Source organism: Chaetura pelagica, unplaced genomic scaffold (genome assembly GCF_000747805.2).
Source record: "Chaetura pelagica isolate M959 unplaced genomic scaffold, ChaPel_1.0 scaffold575, whole genome shotgun sequence".
NCBI classification, from domain to species: domain Eukaryota; kingdom Metazoa; phylum Chordata; class Aves; order Apodiformes; family Apodidae; genus Chaetura; species Chaetura pelagica.
In genome coordinates, this window is record NW_009953200.1 from 1,077,090 (window position 1) to 1,093,960 (window position 16,871).

Genomic DNA, 16,871 nt, shown 5'->3' on the forward strand with positions numbered 1-16,871 from the left:
AGGGAAAGCCTCATTTTCCAGGGGACTGAGGCCAAGATGTAAAAGCACATTTAGATATCTAAAGGAACTCAGGACCTAGATAGGCTTTGTTCAGGAATGTGCTTTGGAGAAGTCCTGCTTGTTCTTCTGCACAACAGGAGCTGTGCTTCTGCCTGCACCCTCAGCTGTGGTTAGATGAAGAGTGCAGGGTAATGTGGTACCTGCATCTCAGCATTGGGATAATCTGTTTTTTCTGGTTATCTCCTGTGCTAGAGGAGCTCCAAAGGCAGAAGGTGCTCACCAGTATCCTAGCATGGCATGAGCAGCAAGAGGAGTTCATCTCCATGTTGTGGTGTCTCCACTAAAGATCCCAGCGTGGGCTGAGGCTCAGGTCCTGCTCCCCCAAACCATGTCATTTCAAATAAATGGCCTCAAAATCTTATGATAAAATCTTCCCTATTACTGCAAAAGTAATAGGGAAGTAATTTTGGAGATCTAAACCAACTGGGTGACCTGCTAAGTTCTTCCATTTACTGACAACTAGCACTTTGTCCTCCCAGTTTGGTTTTCAGTTTCTTTTGCGTGAATGCCAACTGGTTCTGACTGACGCTCGTAAGACCAGAGGGAGGAGAAGATCTGGCTAGTCAGTGGTACCACAGTGTGAGCTGCTGTTGAGCCTGAAGTTTGCCTGTCCTGGGACAGCCACTTGGCAGGAGTGAGCTGAAGGCCACAAACTTCCTTAAGAAGCACCTCAGACTCCTCTGGCTGCAGCTCCATGCACAAGGCTTTAAAATTTGCTTTCTTTAACAGCCCTTTAGCAGCTTATACATCTCAAACAAGACCAAACCCCTCTTCAAAAGCCACACGACCACTGCAAGCACGAGTCTCTCCTTGGGGAGAGGATGGGAGAGAACAAAACCACCCATGACAGATGTGAGGCAGATGCTAATGCACTTCTTAGAGGTGTTTGAATAGTCAGTGATAAAGGCAGTGTGTGAATACACAGAATAGTGAATATACAGACAGAGAGTTACAGACATAGAGCCCTTAACTGTATTTTTGGCTGGTAACTTTTACTGTGATTATTTTTAATTTTATTTTTAATTTTATTTTTAAATTTTACTTCTGATCTCTTTTCTTCTGCAAAACAAGTAGTTTGTTGTAAAGCCCAACCTGTCAGAAGTCCTGGATCTCTAAGCTTTTGTGGCCCCTGTGGCTCAGAAGGCAACAGATACTTTTACATGAATAAAGCTTTAACTTTTTAAATTGGTTAAATATTTTCTTTCAAGAATGCCTGAAGCCACATTTTCTCGTAACATTAAAAAAAAAAAAAAAAAAAAAAAAGCAGCAGTTAGTAACAATCTCCCTTAAATCAAGAATTGTAAATATAGAACCTTTATCATCAGCACAGCACATCCAAAAATGTCTTTGTAAAATAAATCAAATTATATGAGTTAATTGATTCCAGGCAACATCAGCAACTGCAGGTGGAAACTGAGTAACAGGATGTTTATTAATGAAGGACTATTAATCAAAATTGACAATATCAATTCCTGTTTCTTTTATTTGAATTCTACCTACAAAATCCATGGACACACTTGCTGGATTTTTAAATAAAAATTTAAAAGTAAAGAAAATGCTGACACTTGGGATTTTAGCTTTAGATGTAGGGCTGTTTGTTTAAACAGCAAAAGGATATCCTAAATCCAATTTGACAGGCAATGCCAAAGATGCCAGTGGTAATTAATTAGCACTTAATTTAGACCACAGAACAACAGGATATGGAATTGGTGCTCAGTGCCATTTCCCCTTAGGCTTCATCTCATGAGGGTCAGGAGTATGGCTGCTGCATTGAAGGTCAGTAAATAAATTGGGGGAACACATTGACACTGGACTTTTCATGATAGATATCCTTCACCCTTATTACTGCCTCTGGCTACTGCTGATGAGAAAAGGACTGCAATTGTTCTGTGAAGAATGCTGTGAACAGGCTCCAGTCGAGCAAGGTAGCGTTTGAACTCACGCCTCGTACAGTAGCGATGCTGGATGCATCTACGGGCAGAGACCTGCCTCAACTTTGTGTCTGGGCTGGAGACAAACTTCTAACTGTAACACAGAAAGCTTGAGGAACTCTGACAGGTGAGAAAATTCACTTTAAAGTGGTCCTTAAGTTTGCTAGGATTTTGAGGTTAGCTTTAGATTAAGCACAATTAAAATCAATGAAGGTTTTAACGTGAAGTTAGGAACTAGGTCAGCAAGGGAAAAAACACATTTCCTTCTTATCCTCTTGTTTTTGTCTTAATAATATTTGGTGCTTCTCGTTAAGTTAAAGGCTCTTAATAAAGGTGGATTAATGTTATAAACAGCATCGTTTTCTGCTGAGAACACCCAGGCTTTGATGTTTAATGGTGGACAAACAGTAAGTAGGTAGCAAAAAAGCAGAGCTACCAGTTCTGCTGGCAACACAGATGGCTTCCAACTCAGTGAAAGAAGCCACCCTTTGAGTGTGTTCTACAGCACACTCAAAGCAGAGGGTATATGGAAAGCACACAGGAGACCCTATGGAGCCTTCTTCTCAAAGGCACATGAATTACATCCTGTGGCCCAGATTTTCTGGTAAGAAAAATAAAAATATTCATTCTTCCTGAAATCTCTACCAGTCTTTCAAAAGAGCAGCTCTCGTGGAAGAATATCAGCACTGGCACTGATCCTCAATGGTGTTAGGGCTTTCTGAAATGGCTTCTTACAAACTATACTGAAGGAGGGGAGATTTAGACTACATATTAGGAAGAAATTTTTTACACTGAGGTCACTGAGACACTGGCCAAGGTTGCCCATAGAGGTGGTAATTGCCTCATCCCCAGAAACATTCAAGGCCAGGTTGGATGTGGCTCTGAACAACCTGATCTAGTTGAAGATGTCCCTGCCCAGTGCAGGGGGCTGGACTAGATGATCTTGAATGGTCCCTTCAACCCGAACCATCCTCTGATTCTATGAAATCATATCCCACTATCCTTAAGAAGTCCAGTTCCACTGTAGCCCATGGGACAATGAACAATGGTAACTTCAACAGCAGGGAAATTCTTACTGCAAATCCTAAATGTACTCCACTAGCACTCTCCTATTTCCTTCCTCCCCAGAAGGGCTGTCTGCATTGCTGTGTCAGGAAAACACAGAGTTAGACAGCAGTCTGTGCTCAGAAAATGTATCTTGGAAGCCCCAGGTTAACAGTTATTTTAACTTTCACTTCATCACACCCTTTGCATCATCTCTCTCGACAGTGAGTGAAATTTTGATTACTCTTAAAGTCACTGACAAAACTCCCAGTGACTGGGAGCCAGAATGGAGTCAGAATTTCACCGTATATAAGCTTAGCTTTACCCATCTTGGATGATATCTACTTTTACTAAGTGGAATTACTGCTTTTGACCATGTTCAATCTATAACCTCTAGCAGCCTTCAATTATAGCCCTTTTGTGCAATAGTAATCCTGTTGACAGCAAATAATTCAGCCCTGGATATGACAGGTTTACTTTCTGACTTAAAGCCCAAAAAGCGTTGGAATTTCAACCCAGGATGCTGAATTTTAGACAACCTGCTCCGAAATGCATCTTTGCTGCTGAGTGTAGAGCTTCTGATGAAAAACTTGATTTTGCTAACAGCACATTGTTTTTATCCAGTGTCATGAACCAATTAGCCAATTTTGTGAGACAACCAGTAATTTTTGATGTTGAAATCAGAGAATGTGGCAAATAATTCCACGAAAGTCCGTGAACAAACTCTCGCCAAAGTTTTCCTTTTCTGAGTTCCTGTATACATTATTACTTCAGAAGTTTTTTGTGTTTCAAATATATTCAAATTGTAAGCTCCTGAATTGTCTATTAATTGTTCCCTATATAAAATCTCCATTTTTTAACCTACGTTACCACCATCTCGTTGTTTAAAATGAAAGCCTTTGTGCAGTGGTCTGCCCAATGGAGATGATGTTATATGGGATCTGACCTCAACCAGGATTCCTGCTCTTCCAGGTTCAGCTCTGAACTCTCCACAAGCTACTATTGCAATATATATGCACTGCATTTGTATCAGATTTGAAAGATGCTTTAACATGCCTCCCAGCATCACGATTGTTTCACCCCTGATATTGAACATGAGTAGGATGAATGTATCTCTTAAATGCGCTAGTGAGTATGTGCCATGAGTCTTTGATTTCTTTAAACTTATTTACATTTTACTTGCCCTTGAGCAACGAATTTACTATGTCAGCATTGTCTTTTCTACTTACACTTTGTTTGTCTTGTCCACTCACCTTAGCTTGATGTTTATTTTTTGTGCATGTGTATAGTCCATTGCACTAAATGCACGAACTGCCTGGAGTGGAGGATTTTCCACATATCGTGTCTTTCTCAGATCCACCCTTTGTAGTACTGCAAGTTCTGCAATATTTTTGCCTAGCTTTAAACTAGCTTTGGATTTGCTCATTAGCTCCTTTTAAAGTCAAATACCCATTCACACATGTATTGGTCTCAGATGACTGTGGTCTAACTGCCTTAGACACTTTACCTCTTTATTCTCCATTCAGGCAACCCTACCTCTCTCAGGAGTTGTTTCTTACATCTTTGAAGCTGTTATGCAAAACACTGTTCACTCCAAGTGACCAGACTTGCCAATATCTGCTTTTGTCTGACCCTGATGAAAACCCACAGAGTTAGAAAAACTGGTGTGAAAACATGAGTCTCTTAGGCCTCCTAAACAAAATCATGTTCAAAAGATGTTGATTTAGGAAGAACAGGTACAATCTTGCTGTTGATATCAAGGCATGCTCATTACTCTTGGGACAGCTCCTTCAGTAAGCAGCTTCTGGAAGATCACATCTCTCAGTCATGCCTTAACTGAGTAAAATGACTCAATCCACCCAATAGAGTTGCAGGGAAGCATTTCTCATAGCACCTGCCTGCCAAATGGGTCTGTTCCAGTACAGCCCTGCTTCTTGACATCATGTGCAGGCACGCTGCTCCTGGAGGTGAAACTGGGATATCTTGCATATGTTTTGTTTCATAGCTTGACACTTTGCTGTCTGGCCCTCACATAAAACTAAATTCAGGACATTGTTTTGCAAATGCTGCGTGAATCTCCCCCTGCAGCAGAAAAAGTCTAACCTTAACTGAATGGTTATGCATGGATTTACAACCTGAGCAAGTGCCTCCTTAGGAAGCAAATTTGGTAGATTCTGGGTGTAAAGCTGTAAAAGTATAGTTTATTATTAAGAGTAATGAGTAGACCTGTTAGCATGTAGCATAGAAAGGTTAAGCAGTTCCTGACCATAGTGGTCAGGTGGGATTCAAAATGTGCTTATATTCTTCAGGATCTGAAATCTACCCTGCAATAGAAATTTAAAGGCTGACACTGAGCCCATGGCAGACTTCCATGGGGTAGATGTTCTTGAAGGAAGGGAAAACTCATTCTACCGATGACATTTTTATGAGACAGTTATCCAGATATGGAAAAACTATGGTTATCCTGGGAGGTGTTCCTAAATTGCCTGCTACTACTGTTGCAACAACTCTATTGAAAACCCTCTCTGGACTGAAAGCTTCAATGTGGACAAACTGATGTTCATGGTGAATTCTACCTACTGGAAAGTATCCATACATTGTGGGGTGGTCCCATATGCTACATGCTACTGGGAATTCCAAGATTGTTGGTAGTGTTTGGTGAAGGCCTGGACTTGACAGTGCGGACAGCAATGATGAGGGAAGCAGGAGCAGTTTCAGGGCAGATGAAGTGCTATCCTGAGGTGGTTTGGTGAGGCTGACTCGTGCTGACACAGAGAACATGGTGTGAAACCTTTGTTCTTTGTCCATGAAGGTGCTAGCAGAGCTGCAGTAGACAGATTGGTGGGATCTATAAAAAATACAGAACTTCTCTGAATTCCTTTTTCTTGGCTCATCTCCATGGCAAGGGGTCTTCTTTCAGGAGACCACGGCAGAGCTCTGGCGAGAATGTGGCGATGCCACCTACGCAGGGGCTCAGATGGCTGTAGAAACCTCCAGCTTAGAGGAGGTAACCAGTTGCATCTTGTGGACCGGGGGAGGAGGCAAGTTGTCGTGTGCTTGGTTGGAGTTCACTGCTCCCCAGATTTATGACTTTACATTGCACCACCATGCGCAATGTACAAAAAGATAAATATTTTCCATTCAGCAACATCTTGCTGCGTTTCCATCTAACTCTATAATTTTAATTATAAAGCGCACATAACCTGTATCAAATTATGATTTTGTTAACATATTGAATGAGGACAAGAAAAATAAATACCAGATTTTATACTGTACAGGCACATGAAGGTATAGTAAAAAAATCTGGTTTCCTTGACCACATTGTCATAATATGCATATATAACTGCTTATTGAATCCAGGCTTTGTAGACAACAGAAAGAACACTGGCTCCATACCATCACAATGCATGCCCACAACAAAGAGGAGGAAAGAACAGGCTCTTTCATTGTGTGTTTCTAACTATTGCCAACATAAGGGCTAAAAACATTACCTCTGTCTGAAGTGTATCTATACACCCATGCATAAGTTATTAACTAGGCTCCCTGAGCACAGTTGCTGAAAATATTAATATATTCAAATTGCATTCTAGCTACTGCAAAAACAGTAGATCAGACAAATGTATTAAAATCTCTTCAGACAAAAGGAGTCATGGTATTTATAAAGTTCCTACCCCCCCTTACTGGAACACAAACCTTCATTGGATACAATATATGAGAAGGCAAGATGATCCTTCGATGTCAAAATGTGGCTTCAAGTTTGAATGTAATCATAAAACAGTGCCTCTAATGCTTGCCATAAACAAATTGTCACTGGCATTATGTAACTTAGACTATTCACAAAGTATAAAAGATGGGAAGAATAAAAGGTGGCTGCCAAGCACCACGGGCCAAATCCAAAGCTTGTGCCAAATTGTGCGAGCAGACTGGGAATTCAAACCCAGCGTGGAATTCGGATTCGCACTCCCTAGTGCTTGGGCTGCTCCTGTGCCTTAAATTAGAGATAAAGGCTATGTTTTATTATTTTTTTATATATTTTTTTTTTAGTTTTGCAGTTTATCCTGTAAGGCAGCAAAGCAACAACCAGGGGCTTCTACAGCCTCCCCTGTTTGCTCCCTCTGGGAGATGGAAAAGTGAGATCAAAGTTCCCAAATTAAAGCAGAACAAATTTTGATGTGGAGTAGCCTTACAGGGTGCAAACAGGCATAGTCAGACTGCACCAGCAATGCAGGATGAAAAGAGAAGCTTCAGCTTCAAATTTGGTGGCCTTGAATTTTTCACATTATCCAGTACAGGGAGTACTGCCTCACTGGGCTGGGACCCTCCTCTTTGCTCAGACTCCTTAGGGTTAACGAAGGAAGACCATACATCAAGGCAGAAGGCCTTGTCTGTGAACAATAACTAATCATTCATAGATACTTTCCTTTAGTCTGGGCTTCAGGAATAATGTATATCTGATAATAAACACACTATACAGATTTAAGTTGTAGGTAATGGTTGTGTTAAGGCCCTCTATCCTGGACAACAACCAACCTGGGTGGTTGTCTACCCCCTTTTTCTTCCCTCCTTTCTTTTAAAAGTAAAATGACCTTTTTCTTTTTTTTTTTTTTCACTGCCTGGAAGAATTGTTCAGGCAGAGATACTGGTTTAACTCATTATGAATTATTAGTGGAAAAGTGGGTCTCAGAAGTATGTTACATCTGAAATATTTTTCGTCACTTGAACATGTGCCGTCCAGAACTGGCCCTGTTCTACCAGTCACTGGGAACAAACACTTTGCATTCACAGATGCTCCTAATTTGGTGTGGTTTGGAGTGTAATTTAGATCAAACGTATCCATGTAAATGAGTCAGGATTTCTTAATTAGGTGCCTCCAAAGAAAAAACTTGGACCACATCAGTAGGTGTGGGTGTGGTGCCCACAGTCCTGGAATCTTTCTTATAGATGAAGCTGAGTTTTGTGCAGCCATGGTGTAGGTTTTTCTGTCCTTTTTATTTTTTTTTTAACATTTCTTTCCTTTTTTTTCCCCTTTCCTTCTTTTTTTTCTCTTTTTTTTTTTTTTTTTTTTTTTTTTCTAAAGCACAATAATAAATCTGCAGATGGCATAGACATAAAGACGCTACTTCAGAGGAGCTGTCTAAAACACTGTCTCTTTGGCAAATGCCTTAAAGTAGGTCATTCTGCTGTGATTTAGGTTTATATTTCATTGCCAGCTTTTTGTTCCCATTACAAGTAGGGTGCATTCCAGTCCACAAATTTGCTCTTCATTTTTTAATTTTTTTTTTTCCCCTGATTGGTTTTTATTTACAAGAATTCGTAGATCTTCATAAGAAAATGGCCAATACTCTGTCAGAGGTCCTAATCATTCAATTGGCCACAAAATAGATGTGTGAAGGTGATAAGCTGCAAATGTTGGAATATAAAAATACCATTCTCTGGAAGAAAAAGAAAAAAAAAAAAGTATTGATTCTCTTCACACAGTGATTGAAATGATTGTTGCATCTCTTGCAATGTGTTAAAAATTATCTGAGCTAATGTTATTTCAGAAGTCTTCAGGAGCAGAAGTACCCAGTGCTTTAGTTGTTCAGGTAGTTTCTTTTTCTTTTAATACGTTTATAACTGAAAAGCATGTATTTTAGAGCTTATAAAAAAAAAGAAAAAAAAAAAAGAAATCATCAAGGTCTGTTTTCCTATCCAAGTGCTGTGGGATTTACATGCCAAACTCCCACTAGCCTTAATGAATTACCTGCATAAATTCCCTTTCAATCGATAGCAGAATAGATCCTATTGTGTTATATTAATTATTTTGCACAGAACACTGACATTTTGGCATTAAAGCCTTTTTTGTTTTGTTTTGTTTTGAAGTTCCAATGAATATCTTAAGAAACTTGGAGCCTATTATTTATTTTACAGCCTTATTCTGAGAAAAATCCCATATCTTTAGTCAGAAAAATGAAAAGCATTGCAATTTACCCTTTGATGACCTGGTCCTGAACATTAATGTGTTAGGGCCCAGTCTCTCAAAATAACCAACAAAAAAGAAGGAAGGGGGAGGAGGGGGCTGAGGTGGGGGAAAGCCCTTTTGTAATGAATTGAGCTTTCTTAATTTTCACCAACAGAAAACACTCGAGTTGAAAAGAACACTAACCCCAAGCAATATTAAGAGGTTACAAAATCACATAAATTAACTCTGCCAGTGATATTTTACTCAAGCTCATGCGAGTGCAAACCAGAAGCAGGACTCTCACATGGTTCTGATTAACCAAAGAGCACTTAGCAGTAACCAGCCTTCCCTGAGATGTGCTGGCCATATGCACATGTACGCCCACAGAGTATGGACGAGCTTTCAAAGGCATGGGGGGCTTGGAGTGGGGGATCAGGAAGCAAACAGAGTGGAAGTGAGAAGTGTTCTCCATGTCATCGTGGGCAAGAGCCTTACCCTCCTCATTCCTCACTTTCTCCATCTACACAACTAGGATAATAAAACTTACTGACCTGAAAAGGAAGTTAGGAGATTTAATTAAGGTTTGAAAAGCTTTTTTGAGATTGTTTGATATTGAGCAATGTGGGATGAACAATAGGAGCTCTTTGAAACAGGGGCTCTATCTATCTGTACTTGTGTACTGCACCTAGCACAATGGGGCCTTACAGCCACAGAGTCAACCGTATTATAAATATTTAAATTAAAACTATGTTAATTATTTTTATCGTTCTGTTATTTGCTGATACACCAGCTCAGTACATCTTGAAGCTTGGTAGCATTGAAAAGTACCGAGTGTAATTATTTGCCTGATTGTTATGAAAATCAGAGTTTATACTTTTAGATATGGTTGTGGAAATAGGAAGTATATGGAAACACAGGTAAAAATGTGGGTTTAATTACTTGTTATTCTTCTCTTTAAAAAGACTAAGCTGCAAGGTATTCTTCAGGGAAGAGGTGAACTTGGCAAACTCTTATTCTGCAAAAAGAAGGACTAGGCATGGCTGCAAAAAATCTCTGTAGTGGGTCCCTCCTACCCCAAAGGGAATAAAATAAAAATGCATAAAATACTTCTGGTAGATTAGATTTATTTTTTTTTCTTCCCCTCCCCCCCCACCAATGTGGACTTCAGAGAAATAAGTTTAACTCTTCCCCTTCCCCCAAAACGAGCCCCAGGAAGCTATGGTAAACAGGACAAGTGTTGGCATTACTCCAGCTCCCTTCTAAAACTCTTCTATAGCTGAAACAGAGAAAAGCACGTGTGCAAGAGTATGTCTCGATATACATTTGCCCTTTGAGCTAAAAAGCAATTAATTCATTTCATGTGAATCTTAAAATGTTAGTCAGGGATGCTTGAGTCTCTGGTCAGTCACCTTCTCACTCTCCTGGTGCAGGAAGATGTTTCTGCTCCCCACATTTCCAGTAGCTGCCCCCCAAGCTAAACTTTTCTCCCTGCTGCTGTCCCCACAGATGAAGAGTAGGAGATGCTCAGGAGTTGCTTGATTATAAAAAAAAAAAAAATGTCTTGAGTCAGGAAATAATTTCAATAGTTTTTCTTGTGCCTTCAGCTAAGGGCTTCTCTATGTTCCTGAATCCAGGCACTTTTTCCTGAAGCAAAATTTAAATGCCCATCCCACACTTCGTGTTTTAGGTCTCTCCTAGGTTCACTAGAGTTTCCCAAATAGAAACTCATTGTATATTCCTAACATTCTGTGGATTTTTTCCTTTAAATGACTTTTACCTTTTTTGTTTCTTTTCTTCTCTTTCTTAATAAAAAACTTGTACAGTTCTTAATGTAATCTGTTCTACTGTGAGGAAGAAAAGGGTTCTCGTGAGCCTAGATTTAATATGTAAGCCTGCCTGAAACTGCTGATATGACACATAGTTTAGTAAGTGAAAATCACATATGTTTGCTACATCTTTCCTCCACCAACTTAAAAAAAAGAAAAAAAAAAAGAAAAAAAAAAAGAAAGTTTGCAGACATCCCCTTCTTAGTATTTCAAGAAGCCATACTTTAACTTTATTTTCAGATTTCCCCTCAGGATTCTGGGTACTGCTGCTGGACTTGTCATCACATGTCATTGTGTCCTGGTGTGCAGGCTACTGTGGGCTTCTGTCTATGCATGGCTTTTCCCTTTTTTTAAAACAAATAAAAATCTTAATAGGTAGAAATTAGTCTGTTTAGTTGTTTGTAGTTTGTTGAAGCCTGTGCTCTTCAGAATGCATCTGCCACATGTTGGGAGGTTTGGGGTGTGTGTTTCATTTGTCAAGGTTGGATGGTTTTCTTTGCTTATAGAGCTATGGACATGGGGAAAGGTTATTTTTCAAAACATCTAAAGCATGAATCTTGTAGTAGTTATGAGTTCTGCTAGATAATATATCAATATTAGGTTTGGTTTAGATAAAAAGTCCTACTATGGATGAAGTGCTTATTTCCAGTGAAATGAGAGCAAACAATTACTAGTGAGAGTGAATAACTTGGAGGGGGGCAGGGAGGAGCAGAGGTAGTCAGAAAAGAAATAATCATTTTCTCTCTGAAAGAGCAGGAAGCCTGGATGGCATCTGAAAATGTCTTGCTGTGCTATGTACAGCACCGGAAAAATGGAGCAAAAAGAAATGGAGTATCTAGGATTCAAAGGTGAATCAAAAGGAATTGGCTTCTGCCTGGACCAGGCAGCCAGATAGGCCACAGTAACAGATCCACGTGATAAACCAAGAGGCAACTGCAGAGCTCCCCAGACAACTTGCCTGAAGTGCCTGCCAAGGAGGCAGATGCTGCTGCTGGAAGAATATCTTCCACAGTTGGGCATCTGGGTTCAGTGCTTCCCACGTAAGGGAGAGGGATGGCAGCGTCAGGCTGGCCCCCCCATGCCCCTCTCATTATTTCAACATCCATTTTATACCTCTGTAAATAACACGTATTATCCTACCTTGGTGTGGGGAAAAGAGTAATCAAGGAGAGGGGTTTTAATCTGTCATATATCCCTTTGCAGGGGCGTCTACACGGATGGGTAAAGACAGACTGGAGCTTGGCTGCCCTGTGCTCCAGCCTGGTCAGATGTGAGACAGCGCCGGGCTGGGAGTCGCAGAGCTGCCTTGCGGTGGCACGGAGCTCAACCTAATAAGCAGAGCAGGCTGAGATTCATTAATTTAACATTAATAAGCACAGCTTATTAGCTCAGGCACAGTGCTGTATAATGCAGACACACAGCTTCTGGAGCAGAGCTGTGTCTGCCCTGGCCAGCTCAGAGCATGGTGCAGAGAACCCAGCCGGGTGCTGCTCTCCCCTGCTGCATTTTGCATCAGGGAGGGAAGAGTATTTTGCAGTTGCTGCAGAAGCTTCTGTGAAAAAAAAACCCAAACAAACAACAACCCTCCAGGTTTTTTAGATTATATTGCTGGCCTAGCCTGAGTCTTGAAACCATTTACACTTCTCATGCCTCAGTTTCCCAATGGGTGTGTCAGAGCTACCTCAAAAATGCTGCTGTGCAAGCAGGGTAGGTACCAATCATAAAATACCGTGGGATGCTTAAAGAGTGCTAAAAGGCACCAAAATAGCACTAAATATCTATAGCACTAAAATAGTAAATAGCACTAAAAAGTGCTCCTTCTGCCTCTCTTGAATGATAGTTTTTTGAATAGATTATTTGGTACAAAGAATGTTTTATCAGACAAGGGTTTGTTGTTCAGTTTACAATTGTGCAGAGAGCCAGTGCAAGGTTTCTGCATCATTTCATGTCCTGTGTATGCCTGAAAAATAGGAGCAGAAAGGTCTATCAGCTTTATCTGGTACCTGCCATTAGCCTACCCTGAGAGTAAAATTAACTTGTAAATAAGCAACAGGAAAAAGCGGGGTCCTGGAGATCTAGGGCACTGTTTTCACAGAGTAATACATGGACTATATATAGCAAGTAAATATTCTCTAACCACATTCCAGTAGAACGGGCTATTTTCTGTAGTCCTTTATTGAGGAAAATCCTTACTCAGGTTGGGTTTTGCTGTTTCTTTCATGTGCAAAGTAGGTTTGTTTGATTTGCTCATCTTCAGGAAGAAGTATGAAAACCCTAATATTGTTGTGCTCGATTATTTTCAGTATGAGTCTTACTAAAACAATTTCTTACGGCATTAGACTGACAAGAGCTATGTGAAATGTCTGTTCAGCCCCATCTTTTTTCTCTTCTGCTTATTAGTAGTAGAATAAATTTCATGAAAAGATGAATAGGCAACATTGTTGGGTTTTCTTCACGCATCAAATACAAAAAAACTTTGAAGAATAGGTACTGCAACCTCAAGCTTCGCTTTTAATTTCCTCCTGTGGGCTTCATGCGTTACATGTGACTTCTTGCAACTTCAAGAGGGCTTGGTTTAAGAAAGATACATGGCACTGGTGTTAATCCCTGCTGCCAGACCTTTCTTGCAGACTCTCCCATTTGTCTGATAGAGAGGAAAGAAAGGGGTAGGAGAAAGAGGGGAATACCACAGAACCAGCACCACTGTGGTCCTTCAGCTTCTCCTGATCAGGAACCCCTTGAAGCTCAGGTCAACATTGGGCAAGAACAGCCATTTCCACCAGCAAATACAGAAACTGCAGTAATATGTTTCATACCAAGCCAGTTTGCTTTTTTTTTTTTTAACTAATCAGAAACTTTTGATCCTTCTGTGATTTACACTGAGCAAACCCTGTGGTTGAAAATGGAGGAGCAAGGCACAGAGCAGTGGTGGGGTTCTCACACTGTGCACGCTGGCACCCCTATTCTGAAGAGCATCCCTAAAAATGACATAATTCTCTGGTTTTTGTAACCATTGCAAACTATGGTTTCCTAGGTTAATTTAAAGCAACATACATTGCATATATTTGCATAATATAAACATAATCTCATTATGTCCAGTATATGTACATACACTTTATTCTCATTTATGGAGCCATGAGGCCATTCTAACTGGTCACTGTCGTTTGCTTTGACAAGTTAGGAGAGACTACTGATTTTTACCCGTTTTTTTGGTGTTTTCAACATCTATTCTACTGCTGCTTCCGTATCAATAGAGCAAAGCATGTGGAATAGCTCTACTCTTCCCTCAGGATGTGTTTGTGTGGCAAAGAGGGCTGGCTTTCTTCAGAGAGACTCAGATGATTCCTCCCAAAATGTTCAGACCCCCAAAAGGCTCAAATATCTCATTTTCCTGCCTTCCATCCCTCTGTGCTACTCTGTCATGTCAGTGGTAGCCTCACCAAGCTTTCTGCAGTGACAGGTAGGTAAGAGCATGGGCTTATTTAGATAGCACTAGATCCACAGAGATGTAGTCAAGCCCAGTATGATGTACAGATGCATTACAAAGTGTTGGTATTTTATTATCCATATTTTACTGTGTTGTTTTTTTTTTTTTTTCCTTTTATTATCTTTTCTCCAAAAAACACCAGTCAAGGTCCAGTTGTGCCAGTTATTCTACACATACACAGCAGGAAACAATTGCTGTCCCAAACAGATTATGCTCTAAAAAGCCAAGGCAGACAAAGGAAGTATTATCATCATTTTGTAAACAAGGAACCAAGGCACAGAGAGATTAAGTGATTTACCCAAGGTCATCCAGAACACCCGGTCAAAGCCAAGAACTGAACCCATGTCTCTGGAGTCTCAATCAAGTGAGATCAAAGACTTATTGTGTATACCTGATATCTCTCCCCTAAGACATGCTAACAAAACTTTCTTTAGGTTAGGATCAATGCTGCAAATGGTGCAGTAAATTTTGTATATGGCATATCTGTGCTGACAGCTTGTACCCACTACTTGCACTCGGGTTCTTCCCAGGAAATAATTTCCCTTATTATTCTTCCATTGACAGTAATAAATTCTCATCCTTCTCTAGATAACCTGCTGAAGGAGACAGTGTGCACACATGGTGCATCAGATGAATACATGGAAAACTGTTTTCCTGCAAGGCCAAACTCAGGCATTTTATGGACTGTTTAAAATCCTTCCTTGCATAATGAAATGGGGACATTCCCACAACTGTACGGGCTTAATTTGTGCAGTTTTAGCTGAAAGCTGCAAAACAAGATAAAGGATCTACATCTCTTACATGTGTATGCCAGGAGAATGCGGCACAAATGGGCAGTATAAAGACATCATTCATTGTAAGCTCAGAGTAGTCTTTTATTTGGAGTCTTTATTACTCACCCACTGGGGTCATTATATCATTCCCGGGATGAAACACTCCTCTGTGCCCAGGGCTTCCATGAGGCCCTACACCCTACTGAGTCCCTTCACTTTTAAGGGTGGTTTGGTTGAGAAGTGACTGTGCAAAATGGCACCAGTTAGTCTCAACAGCAGGACAGCCACAACAAGAGGAACAGGATCCTGCCCTTCAAGTGCCCCTGTCTTGAGGTCTGCCACTTCTGCCCAGTCATTCTGCAAGTCAAACAGCTGCAGGTTGGTTTCAGAGTGAGCATGTGGTCTACGTACATTTCTACTGTTAACGGTAAGAAACACAAGAAGAAAACCCAAGGTGACCATGAGAACCTGGGGTGACTTTGTGGGCTGATGCCTCTTGCAAACAGAGCTTAATGAGTGTGGAAACCACAAAAGAGTGAAGAAGTGGAGCCTCACAGTATCATTTTGCTGCCTCTGTGGTATCTCAGCAACATTAGGAGAGCAAAGATGGACTAGCAAATATCTCCTCAGTGTTTCTTAGGTGTTCTCTGTTGTCACAAGCTTTCTCATGAGGTACAAGAGCTCATAGTGGGTTTTTTGGATGAGAATATTTCTATCATTACCTTCCTCGATAAAAGGAGTTTGAACATCGGGGAGTTTTGAACATCAGGTGAAAACCTAGTGATTGAAAGAGCTACTGGAGAAAGTCAAACCAAACTGGACAAATGCAATGCTAGAATATATTGCATTTGCCTTATTCCTTAGCACCTGTAGCACAGTAATACTCATGTCTCTGCCTACACTGAAGGAACCAACTGTTCTGTTTCCTAGTAGAGGAACAATTCATGCTTTTGCTTAGACATACTGATTTCTTGAGCAGGGATACAATATACATAGATACCATAAATCATGCTTACTTTTGCCAAAGACAGTAATTAGCTTTGGTATATTGAATGACATTTCTGATAGGATTTAGACACCACACACCAATTCCTTTTAAAATTATCGATCTGCTAGTACTGCAGTTCTACTTACTTCTTTAGATGTTCAAACAGGATTTTCATTGTGTCGTAGTTCGGTCTAGGGAGCTTTTTTACCAGTCTCCTTATGGATTTGATGCGAGTGCCATTGTCTTGGATTTCTAAAATGGGAAAAAATGTAGAAAAAAACCCAACACTTGAGTGCCTTATTAGGACATTACTTTGCCCACCACTATCTGATATCTTCACAAGAAAAGCCATCATTAATGTATGGTTAAAAACAGACTATAACATACCTTATGTCACCTTAATAGAGAGCAAAAGTAATTAGCAAGGATTAAAGAATTCTCTCTTAATTGTAAGGAAGCATTTTCTGGTTCACAGAATTATATTCTTATGCTTTTCATTTATTTTATTAGACTATTAGAGTGTCATCCTAAGCTGAAGTACCTCCACATAGTAAGAGACCCACATCTTAAGTGGAATTTGGAATCATATTTATCCAATGCTGGCGCTTCTGTGATCGATCCACTTTCCAGGGTGTCCTTGTTGTAAATTTTTTTCTCATCATTATTTGTTCAGCCATATTCATGAATCTCTATCCTTAACATTACACCCTACCATGTCTGGAAATAGAAAATGATTGGCTCTTATTTTTAGTCATGCTTTCTGGTGATCAATTATTCTGAGAAACTATTTCAGTGTAGCTTTTTTTCTAATATCAGTAGCA

At 40.2% G+C, this 16,871-nt stretch overlaps 1 protein-coding gene across 1 annotated transcript in view; it reads right to left on the bottom strand.

Annotated features, from left to right (window-relative positions):
* ARHGAP15 (Rho GTPase activating protein 15) overlaps positions 1 to 16,871 on the bottom strand; it is a gene marked incomplete at its 5' end in the record, with an annotated part of 279,947 nt that overhangs the window by 8,464 nt on the left and 254,612 nt on the right. Inside the window, one exon of the mRNA XM_009997402.1 lies at positions 16,197 to 16,302. Within this exon, the coding sequence (XP_009995704.1) occupies positions 16,197 to 16,302 (106 nt within the window). The remainder of the gene's footprint in view (positions 1 to 16,196; positions 16,303 to 16,871) is intronic.